Source organism: Triturus cristatus, chromosome 9, assembly GCF_964204655.1.
Source record: "Triturus cristatus chromosome 9, aTriCri1.1, whole genome shotgun sequence".
Classification (NCBI taxonomy): domain Eukaryota; kingdom Metazoa; phylum Chordata; class Amphibia; order Caudata; family Salamandridae; genus Triturus; species Triturus cristatus.
The window spans coordinates 447,594,764-447,606,875 of NC_140592.1; the positions used below are offsets into that span (position 1 = coordinate 447,594,764).

At 49.4% G+C, this 12,112-nt stretch overlaps 1 protein-coding gene across 2 annotated transcripts in view; it reads right to left on the minus strand.

Moving 5' to 3' along the window:
• Window positions 1-12,112, minus strand: part of LOC146798112 (cytochrome P450 2G1-like) — a 1,220,160-nt gene that overhangs the window by 1,113,943 nt on the left and 94,105 nt on the right. For both annotated transcript variants that reach the window (XM_085625336.1, XM_085625335.1), the window contains exon 2: window positions 9,346-9,508. In XM_085625336.1, coding sequence (XP_085481462.1) covers window positions 9,346-9,508 — 163 coding nt within the window. The remainder of the gene's footprint in view (window positions 1-9,345; window positions 9,509-12,112) is intronic.

Below are 12,112 nucleotides of genomic sequence, written 5' to 3' on the forward strand. Positions count from 1 at the left end.
TGAAAATGTTATCTGCAACCAATCAGAGGGCATGGGAGATGGTACGGCTCCCCACAGAAGCTGGAGAGAAAAGGATCTTTCTTTATGTGGATGGTATCCTGCTCCTTTTGACCCAACTACGGTCTTTCATAGCAGCTATGATGCCTATTAAAAAATGATTTCTCCACTCTATTGGGAATATGGAATTAACTGGTAAAAAAGTGAAGCCCTCCAGATGACTAAGGTCACCACATGAGCATGCATTCAATGTTATACCATTACATGGATTACAGAAGCTCTGCGCTACTTGAGTATTATTATTAACAGTGGCTCTCCAGTTGGCTGGATGATATTCTTCTCCTCCTCGTTGCACGCTCCGACCAGGACTTACTGAAGAGGTCACACCATAACTTATCTCTATGGGGGAAAATCGCAGACTGCAAAGATGACCATGGCACCCCATTACCAATATGTCTTCAGCATATTACCCCTTAGAATATCCAAGAACTTCTCCTAGCATGCATTGAAGCTTTAATCCTACGTCTGAAGTGGGTGCAAACCAAGGATCTGGGTACCCTGACTTTCGACTGACATGACAGTAGGAAGTCTGCTTCTTCCTCGTCTGTCCTCTTGCAATCTGGCCATTTACACAACCTACATTGCAGGCCACCTGCACCTGGGAAGGAAGAACCTAATATTAGCCCGCTTGGAATGCCACCTACTCTTTTCTCCAAATTTCGACACTGACCCTGTACTTCTTGGACAATAACCTAATGGTTGTGTAAAACTCGATTCTAGCAGCATCAGCCACGACCTGGCAGGAGGCACATAACCTTCTGGGTGTCACCTCCACACGTTCTTCTAGGCATTGGATTGAGCACTTCATACAGCAGCTTAATCATGTCTTCAGAGAGGGGAGACTCAAATTGTACACACTCTTGAGGACAAAATATAGGCTAAAGCCTACTAATTACTGGCCTCCAGTTGATACATTCCCTCCGCACCACCTGCAGACCACCTCCGATGGAGCTACCCTTGTCCCCTCTCCTCCAGTATCTTCATGCTTTTGTCCAGTTCAGGGGAATAGTATCTGGCATCAATTTGATCCTCATTAAAGTGCAATACTGTCTTCCATTCCTCACCACTACCAGACTACAGTGGCAGTGCACTTGGGGAATGCTTACTACCCAGGAGGCCTGGGCATCACTACTCCTTGATCATGACAGTATCCTCAAGGAGTACCTGCAGAAAGCCCTATATATTAAGATTCTGGAGAACTGGCATTTGGTCCCCGTAGAAGCTTCACAGGGCAAAACCTTTACCCCATGACCTCTGCTGGTGATGTAGGAACACTCACTGTGACCTTGTTCCTCATCCTATGGTTCTGATGTGCTCTCATAGCCTATTGGATGCACAGGTGGAGACATCCTCGGAAGTGCAACAATGTCCCACCCTTCCCACCAGCTTGCCCTTCTCCATTACAACAGCATTACCTCACATGAACATGAATGGTTGACCACTTCCCTAGAAACAGCAAAGGTGTGCATATTCCGACACTGGCGACAATCCTCCTTGCCCTCACTTAATAAATAGCTGCTTGAATTGCACTGAATGGCTGACCACGAGGAAACCACATACAAATTGAGGGTCAGATTTACTAACAAGTCACCCGAAGCCTGACATCAATTGGGGGAAGTCCATGACACCCCGCTCGTTGAAAAGGTCACCTATTCTCTTGCAATTGGCCTCTTGCTAATTCAAATAACCATTCCTTTTGCCAGCTGGGAGGAAGTCGGGGTTGCCTATTAAGGATGTCAGGGGTGACATAGAGGATGATAGCCTGCACTTCCCCTGCACTTTGTCCCAAACCCAAAGGGTGGACCTCAAAACCAGGGGGATATACACCCCGACCGGGCGGTGTTGTTTAGGGAGCCAGGGAACCTTCCAAATATATATGCCCGCGATGGCCCGTACCATGAAACACCAGTGCTTTTCCGATTGCAATTTGTACCACTCTGTCATATAGCGTAATTGTGTTGCCTCAAAGTATTGCCCGAAGTGTGGAACTTCAAGTCCCCTGTCTTCCTGCTTCAGATGCGTCAGGTGGTGAGCCATGCGTGCCTTCTACCCTCCCCATGAGTTGCTAGAGTTGGGCCACTAGTCTAGGTGGGGGGTGAAGTGGAAGGGTCTACATTATATATAAGATATGAGGTAGGAGAGTCATTTTGATGATCGACAGCCTGCCCAGCCACAACATTGTGTGCTTCTTCCAAGTGAGGAGATCCCTTTGTACCTTATCTAGAAGCTCTGAGTAGTTCACCTGGGCTATCTTCTCAACAGTAGGGAATATTCGCAGACCCAGGAAAGTAATGACCCCAGAAGCCCACACTGATGGAAACTGCGTCACCAGTGTTTGTTGGTCAACTTTGGGAAGAGTTAGGCTAAGAGCCTGTGTCTTCCAAATGTTTATTTTAGAGCTCGGGGCTGAGCTAAAGGTCTCTATCTCCACTGAGAGGGAGGGCATGGATAGCGATGGCTGTGTGAGAAAAGTACCACATTGTCTGCATAAAGCGAAATCTTATGTTCTCTGTCGCCCATCCGAATCCCGGTGATGGCGGGGAGCTGCCTGATTCTTTTGGTAAATGGCTCCATATAGAGCGTGAAGAGACGGGGTGAGAGCGGGCACCTCTGTCTAGTCCCCCTCTCAATATGGAAGGGGCGGGAAGCAACCCCTTTTACTCTGATACGTGCCTCTGGGTCTTTGTACATGCAGTTCACCCAGCACAAGTATCGCTCCCCAATGCCAAATCTGTACAAGACCTGCCTCAGGTAGGGCCAGTGGACCCGGTCAAATGCCTTCTCGGCGTTGACCGACAGGAACACTGCAGGTATCTGTGTGCGCTGAGTTTTATCCAGAAGGTGGCACAGTGTCCGGGTCCTGTTGCTAGAATTATGCTCGGGGATACATCCTGACTGATCTGTGTCCACCAATCCTTGCATATGGGGGGTAAGGTGGGGCCGCTAGGATACTGGTAAAAATCTTCAAATTTATGTTTAAAAGGGATATACGACATGCAGTCCAGAGGGTTCTTTCCCGGTTTGGGTATCATGACCACTGCCGCCATTGACATCATTGGGGCCAGACTCCCAGTATCACTGAAAGTATTGAACAGTCGGGAAAGGAGAGGGATGAGGTCAGATGTAAATACTTTATAAAAATCAGCTGTAAAGCCGTCCTCCCCTGGGGCTCTCCCAGGGGTGAGTCCGCACGACCTCCTCAAGTTGGATATCTGCTTCCAACTTGGCAGCGTCCGGGGTTGTAGGGAGAACACCGGTGTCCCTCAAGTGTAGTCCTCGGCCGCCGACAGATCTAATAGATCCACTGTGTAGAGAGCAGTGTAGAAGGACTCAAATTCGGCCTCAATGTCCTCGTCCGATCGGAGGGTCTCTCCTCGACCATTCCTAATCGCTGCGATGCAGCGGGCATTTGTCTGGGCCTGAAGCAGATGAGCTAAAAGCTTCCCAGCTTGTTCCTCACCTCGTAGTAGTGTTGCCTAGTGCGCAAAAGAGCGTATTTGGCCCAGTCGCGATCTAGGGCTCCTAGTTGCCTCCTTGCTGAATTAAGAAGCCGTCACATCTGGACCGCCCCTGTCCGGCTGTGAACTCCCTCCAGCTCTCTGATCTGGGCTTCTGGGCTCTCCCGCTTATCCCTCCTCTCTTTATTCAAATCTGCCACAATAGCTAGGAATCCACGCCGTATGACCACCTTCAACGCATCCCACACCAAGGGGGTGGTGACTGAGCCGTCATCATTGGTTGCTAAGTAGGCTTGTATAGTGCACGTATCTCAGTGACATTGGAGTCGTATGTGAGGAGTTATGGTTCAGTCATCAAACCATCTGGCCGTGAGATCCCTCAGGCAAAATAAGGGAAATCAGGGAGTGATCCGAAAGTGCCGCCATCCCAATCGCAGCATCCCCTATGGCCCTTGTGACTCTTGGGGAGGTCCAGAACAGGTCTATGTGCACATTGTTTTGGGGCCAGGTGGAAAAGCAGGTGTATTCCCTAGCATTAGGATATCGGTGTCTCCAAGCGTCCGTCAGCCCAACTTCCCCCAGTCTCTGTAGCATGGAGTCTGAGAGGGATCCAGAGTGACCCACTCGCACAAACGATCTGTCCATCTGGGCGTCTGGAGCTAGATTAAAGTCCCCCCCACAACCAGATCTTACTCCAGAGACTCGAGGATAGTATTCAGCGAGTCCCGAAAGAAGGTTTCCTGCTGTTCGTTAGGACTGTAAACAGAAGCTATTGTGTATGTGTAATTTCCCAGAGACACCCTCAGTGCTAACATCCTGCCCGGTGTTTCTGCCGAACACCCAGTACAGTCCCCTGGAACTGAGTTGCCAAGAGGGTGGCTACCCCCGCCCTTTTCCCAGCCCCAGATGAGAAGTACTGTCTGTCAAACCATTTCGACCTGAGGCGCTTCCAGTCGGCGCGCAAGAGATGCATTTCTTGTAAAAGGCAGATATTGCACTTAGCCTCTTTCAGCACTGCAAGAAGCCCCCGCTGTTTGATGGGTGAGTTAAGTCCCCGGACATTAAAACTCATGATTAGGACCCTAAGAATTGTTATAGGGGGACATATAGGCATAAGCCATGGCAAGACTCAGGTGGGTGCCCATTGCGGAGGTGACTCTGTGCCCCCTAGACCTTTCTGTGGCATGAATAGTCCATCGGGTCGGGACATGTCCCTACTTATGCTAGTGGAGACCACTGATGTCGAGATTTTAGATAGAAGAACAAGAAAGGTGAAAAGGAGACAGAACAAAGAAAACAAATTAAACAGATGATCCGACATCCAACTGCTGTGGATTGCACCATCGTGCATGGGTCTGTGTAGCCAGTAGTCGGTCATCGCCTCTAAAGGGGTGGGCTCCCCTAGCTAGGGCCAAAGTTGCTTGCCCCAAGGCCTATCAGTCAGACTTCTCAGCCCGAATGCCTCGTATAAGTGTGCCAAGTGGGTTCACTCATTCAGGGGGCCAATAGCACCCTCGCGGTTTTGGGACTGACGCAGCAGAGCTTCCCTTTCTTTCTGGCTTTCCTGTTCAGAGGGTTTTTTGCTTTCCTTCCTTCTAGGACCTTGTTTTCGATTAATTTTGGGTGGTGCCTTAGATGCAGAGCCTTCCTCTAGTGGATCGGGGGCCTCCTTCTTCTTCCTGTTCGATCCTGAGTACTCCCTGTGCTTCTTTGGGGGATCGCACCACTCGTAACTCTTTATTCCAGACAAAGGATAGTCTAAAGGGGTGGCCCCCATCGGTAGCGGACCTTCTGCCTGTATGAGTGGAGACAGGTGAGGATATCTTGCTGTTGCCCCGGTCTGGAGGCAGGCCGACCGGCACGGTGGGTGCGGTCCAAGATAATATCCTTATCGCCTAGAGCTGGTGCAGCGTAGCGAATCACCCAATCTTCCAGCTTGTGACCTTCCACCTCAAGTGGCACACCTTTAATGCATATATTTGACCGTCTAGAGCGGGTTTCAAGATCCTCCAACTTGAGATAGAGCTCCTCGTTGTGTTTCCGCCGGTCTATCAGTTCCCGGGCTTGTACAGTGATTCCTTCTTCTCTGCAATCCCCATTTCTTTCCAAGGAGTCCACCCGGTCACCAATTTCCTGGACCTCCGTCCTCAGCTGTTTGATATTCGAGGCTACATCTTGCCGTAGGCCTGCAAAGTCCTCCCTAAGGGGCCGATTACGATTGTGGACGGCCCATCATCGCCAGCCATGTGGTGGCGGTCCTTATGCATTTTGACCGCGAGATTCCACCCGCCACATCATGATGGTGGAGGGAATCTCGCTCGGACCGTGGCAGACACAAAGACCGTCCGCCACGGGTCCAACAAAAGCAATCTAACAGATTGCCTGGTGGACGGATCAGATAGTCCAAAATGGTGGCGGTGCCTAGCAGGCACCATCCACCAAATTAGGATGCTGGCTATTGCAGGCCTTTACAGAAAGGCTGGTGGGGATTTGTTATGGGGGCCCGTTGCGGGCCCCCAAGTGTTGGGGGGAGGTGAGGGTGCACTTGGGGGGTACCCATGGTACCCCCCTACATTTAACAGCACTACATGGCAGGCACCAGGTGGTGCCTGCCACGTAGTGCAGTGAAATGCACAACATGGAATTTTGACAACGGGGCGGGTGCTGCTGTCAGCAGCACCCACCGCAATGTTAAAGAGCAAGGTCCGACCGCCATGGTGGCAGTCGCATCCTGATCAGGTGTGCGGGACCGCCGCATGCATGACGGACGGTCCCGGTTCCCACCAGGATGGCAGACGGACTCCAGTCCGTCCACCATCCTAATGACCCCCTGAGTGCGCTAAACAATTTTTTCAGAAAGCCCTGAGTTATCAGATCATCGGTGTGCTCCCGAACATGTTCCATATCTTTCTCGAGGGGAGGGGCCCCCTACTGTTTGGATCTGTGTCCTCCAGTTTTCTTGGTGCCTGGTTTCTGGAGGAGGTCTTTAATCGTGGGGTCCTTCTTCGCTCATTGTGTAGGCATTTCTGTGGGGCACTGCTGAGCGGGGCAAGGAGACTGCCCAGTCGGTGGGCCATGAGTCGTGTTCCACCCTCCTCCAGTCAACACTTGTGTCAGTGACCTCTGGCTCCTGTCCCGCTACCAATTGAATCTGCTCTCTGGGGGGCATGAGGTGAGGGAGACGATCTATGCTCCAACACCTTGAGAACTCCTACCCTTCTCCTCGTCTGCGCTGACACCCTTGTGAGCTAGGGAGGCCACGCTTTCAAACTGATGGTAGGGCTCCCATGTAACAGTCGGCGTGTGCAGAGCTCCAAGGCCTTGCACCCAAAGGAAAGGTCTCGGCTTGATCAAGCTTAGCGGCAAGTCAGTGCTGGCCCCGGGGTTTTGTGTAGGGCCAGCAGACAGTCTCTGGTTCCCAGTGCGATTGTCCTGCTTGTTTGCATGCCACCCAGCCCCCAGTAGGGCCCGGCCTACCTGCTAGGAGAGTCCCCTGCATCCGTCGGGCCTTTCTCTGTTAACAACGGCAATGGGTTGCTGCAGCCCCAGGCTCCTCCCCTGGCAGCATGCTGTGTGAGGCCACCAGGCCTAGCTCAGGAATCTCTCCCGGGGAGGCTGCAGGGGTATCGGCAGCTCCAGGGTCACCCTGCACTGTGGGGATTACACGTCGTCTGTGTCCCCACAGGCCCCATCGCACTCCAAGCCGGGTGCCTCCACCTCCTATGGCTTCCGATGCTGGCTCACCAGGACAAAGGTATTGAATACGGCCGCTCAGCAGCAATGTGGCCTGGTTGCTGAGCCATAAGCCGAGTCTCTGCAACTGCAGCCACCGTGTCCGTCTGGCCCTTCTCACCTCTGCAGGCACGCTCCCAGGTATTGTGGGTTGGCACTCACAGGAGCACTACAGGGTCTTCGTAGGGACCGCCACCGGAGATCACCACGAGCGCGGCGGCCTTCTCCCGCGGTGTCAGCTGGGTGCGGCGGTCACGTTGTAGTCCAGTTCTCAGGGCCTGTCCTCGGTCGCAGCTTCTGTAGTGCAGGTCATGGCACTGTCGGGGGAGATCCCAGTTCCACACCAACTGCTGGCGTCCGGTACCACAGGGCTTCAATTTCAGCACTACCGGGTTCTCTAAAGCGCCGTGTGGATGCCTTGATCAGCCCTGGTGAGCAGAGCACTGAAGAAACGGTGCTACACCGCCACCATTTTGGCCACGCCCCCTTATGCTCTTTTTATTTAAAAAAATCTAGGACACAGGGATAGAGTCCTTGAATCCTGTAATGGCAGCTGCAAAATTTCTTTCAGACTTGGAGCTAGACAGTCAGATCGGCCAGTGCCGCATGACCAATCCCACAGTACCGAAATGGCTGACGGAACAAATATCTCCCTAGGGCAATCAGAAGGTTCACCAAATAGGAATATTTCTCAAACAGCTGAAGCCGTTTATTTCTGTATTGTACGGGAATCTTTCCTATGGTAATTAACTTGGGAAATCAATATTTTGGGACTGCGATTTTCTTGGCCGCCGCTTGACGCATCAGCACAAAATTTTCTGAAAGATGCAGAGGCAGATGAATGTTTTTCAGAAAGTTTCTTGAAGATTCATCAAACGACACCAAAGTTATTAGCAAAACAAAAAAAAACACTTTCCTATGGCAACTATGTCCTAACTATAACTGCACTGTGAGAGGTGCTATTGTTGAGCGTGGCAAGGTGCCCTGACTCAAGGTAATGTCTCAAATGGGTCTTGATTCCCCTCCACTCCACGTTTGTAAATATGCAGAAAAAAGAACAGTTCAGAATTCAGCAATATCTAAGTATACCTGCTAAATGTTAAACACAGCATTACAAAAAGTTATAAACAAGAGGGAAAAAAATTTGGACATGCTTCCCCATAAAGGAAGACCAGCTAGATAAGGAGGACGACCCTGACATGGGGTAAGTAACACATATTCATATGTTTATTACTTGTATTTTCAGCAAGCTCGCTGTAGTAAAGATTTGATGACATTATTGTCCTGCAGAAGTTAACTAAATAAAATGTAATAAAGTACGTTGAATAAAATATAAGGAATCAGTGCAAGGTTTCATATTCTCAAATATGTTTCACAACTTTGGGCCTGATTCCGATCTTGTTCGGAAGGGCTCTGAATCGGATTCGGGTTTGGTGAATCCGATCCGGAGCCCTTGTTTCTGACCGGCTTGTTCCCTGTTCCGAACTACCAAGTACAATGCCTGGAAACCGTTTGCGCTGTCCAAATTAGTTCTGGAAGGCATTCGTACAGGTCGAGCCTTTTGGATCTAATTCGTGCAGCGCTATGGACTTAGTTTCTGAACGAGCAGGTACGATGAATGATTCGGACAGCCTTTCCGATTCGGTGTGACCGGAACAGATCGGCTCCCCGAATCGGTCTTTGGGGGCCTGTAGCAGGCCCCCCTTCACCTGGGGCCCTCTGAATTGGATCTGTGGGGGTACCCATGGGTCCCCTCTTCCCACCCATGCACAGTGTGGCAGGAACCATGGGGTGCCCACCACATGGTGCACTCTTTTCCCCAACTGATCCTTTTTACAATGGGAGCCTGAGTTCGCGTTTGGAACACAGGCTCCCATTGAAGTCAATGGGAGCCCAACCAAATCATATCCAGAAGCATACAGATGCATTGTACTAACTCCGTCGGACTACTCCGATCCGAGTCGTCCGGAAAGCATTCCGGAACCGATTTGGTTGCAATGCTTTCCGAACGAGATCAGAATCAGGCCCTTTATTGTGAGAAGACGTGGTGCACCATCATCTATATTACGTTCGCTAGTGATTAAGTATACATATTTACCGTATCCCTTGGTGACCATCTCGAATGAAGGCGCATTTCCTCGTCCACTGAAGTCATCTGCTTGATCCACCAGAGCTTCTTTCACTGCCTCAAACCCGCAAAGCACAACCACTGGTCTAGGGCCCAAGTACACAGTGAAGACTGGGCCATAGGTTTGAGAGATCTGCAGTGATAATGAGATTGTATGAAAACTAAAGAAATAAATGCAGTCATTACGCAGGCTACCATGATTATCAGGTCAATGGCTAAAACCAATAATACAGTGTAGATGTTCAGAAAACAAATTAACATGCATTTTCATTGATATTCATAACTTGCTCTATTTAGTCATGTACGACACTCCCTAATGTTATAAGCAAACTTTATAATGTTATGTTCCCTTTTAATAACAAACTAGGTTGGATCATGTTTTTTAGAACACAGGCACTTTATAGCACATGCGGGTGTCATTCAAATTCATAATGAACTTGCTTATTTTTATTAACGGCAGGGTATATGATTAGCCAATTCTTTAAGACCTAATGGCCCCTGATTTGTTTCCAGGTGTCACAGATCCTCAGGTCAATTTATACTGATGTGAATTTTGTACCTAACATGGCACTTAAGAAGAATGAAGCAAGTGTGTTGCTGTTGCTAAGGCATTTTTGATGTGAAGTGAGGAGGAAAAAGATAACCTCAGTATTTGTAAAGTGCATGTTCACCTATGGGTCTCTTGGATAACAGATGTTTATTGTTACCCACATCAAAAGTCCTCTTTTCATCGACTCCAGAAGGATGAAAGGCTGAGTGACTTGCCGGGATTTGAACCTGTGATCATGCAGTTAAACACAGGCCCCTACAGTGGATGCATTAGTCTAGTAAGCCCGGCTGTGATACAAATATCTCTGTGGCCGTATTATGAAAAGTGCCCCGGGGCACAAAGGGCATGTGTGCCTGCTTTGCGAGCCCCCAGAGCACTTTGGTATTACACAAAGGGCTACATACTCTTGTGCAGTCCTTTCTGTAATACAGAACGCTGGTGCATATAGCACCAGCGCTATCACCAGTGACCCCATGCAAGTTATGGAATCTCTTTGCCTGTGCACCCATGCCATATTATAGGTGCAGGCGCAGAGGCTAATAAGCTGTAAAGAGACTCACTGACAGTGCACCACCTAAATGATGGCACACTGCCAGTGCACTTCCTGATTGCAGCCCTCTTGCTGGGGTCCTATGGACCGCCCAGCCAGGATATCCCCTTGTAGGCTGTTGCAGTCACTCACTGCACCCGCAAGTGCAGGCAGGTTTCTGACTGCACAGTGAAACACGGAACGGCTGCTTGAAAGTCGCTCTCTTTTTCACTTGATTGCATTGCCCCCAGGATAGCATGACTTTGTGACTGCCCTGGGGGCACTGCATTCAGTGTAATAGGGTGCACCTGTTTTAAGGTGCATCGTGGTCCAGCAAGGAAAGTGCGCCCTATGTGTAATAGGGCCCCTGGTGCACTTACAATGCCACCACTATCTTAAGAGGGTGTATACCCATTTGAACGAGGATGTAGCAACATTCAAATGAGGGAAACACTTTGTCTCTGCACCGGCGATGTATTATAGACATGGGCACAGAGGCAAAGAGGTTGTCAGGATGCACACCAACTGTGCACCACAAAAAGATGGTGTGCTGTCAGTTCATTCCCCTGAGGACAGCCCACTGGAGGTAGTTGAAAGGGTCCCACAAAATCCCCAGACATCCTCTGCAGGTGGGTGGAGTCACTAACTGCATCCGCCTGCAGAGGGATCAGTGCCTCCGCTTTGAAGTGCACATAGGCGCAGTCTTCTAAGGAAATATCTCTTTTTGAATGATCACTCCCAAACACTTGGACTGATGCTGCAGGTTTTAAGATTCTGAAAGTGCACTGAGACCTGCAAACCAGGCCTGAGTAGCAGTGCTCTGATCCTAAAAGTATATGTTTAATTGGCTTACCCTCAGTTGGCATAAGTTAACATTCTTCTAAGTTCCTATTGGCACCCAGGGGCTGCAAGCTAAAAGTCCCTCGTAGAATGAAGCAGTTGATTGTGCCACCAAGAGTGAGATGAAGAAAAGCAATGGCAGACTGGTAGAGCAGATTTAAACTGCTAACTCAATTTTGTTGTTTCATTCTATAGCAAGGGCCAAACCTTCCTTTTTAATTTATGTAAGTCACACCTACAGCAGAGTGCAATCTATTAAAAAGAAGGACATGTGTTTTTGTATGCCTTACCCACAATAAACAGCCTGCATTGTCGTTTTACAGTAGAAAGGCTAGTAGCTCTGGAGTTACATGCTGACAAATGAACGGGGCTAGCTTCCAAATAAGACTACTAAAACTGGTACTTCAAGGTATGAAACAAATCGTTACACTCAAACTGACTTGTCGCTGAAGTTAAATTTAAACAAACCATTTTACAAATGGCAACTTTTGAAAGTTAAACCTAAACAGAAGTACGTCCGGTATATGTAGGAAAACCAGGAAAGGTCTTTCAAAGCAAAAAAGTTATAAAGAAGAATGCTTTTCTTAGGACGCAAACCCTCCCTCACCATTGGGTGACATGCTTCATCATTGGGTCCCTCCTCACACCTGTATCGCATGGTATTTGGTGTGGGCTGCAACTCTCCGACGGAGAGGAGCAGAGGTGTTTTATAGGGGGGAATGAAAGAGCATGAGATGTAAAAGTGAAGTGAAGAGTGCTAGATGCTATCTCGTTTTTTAACAAAAACAAGTGAGAGAGTAATTAGAGACCAGCCCTCT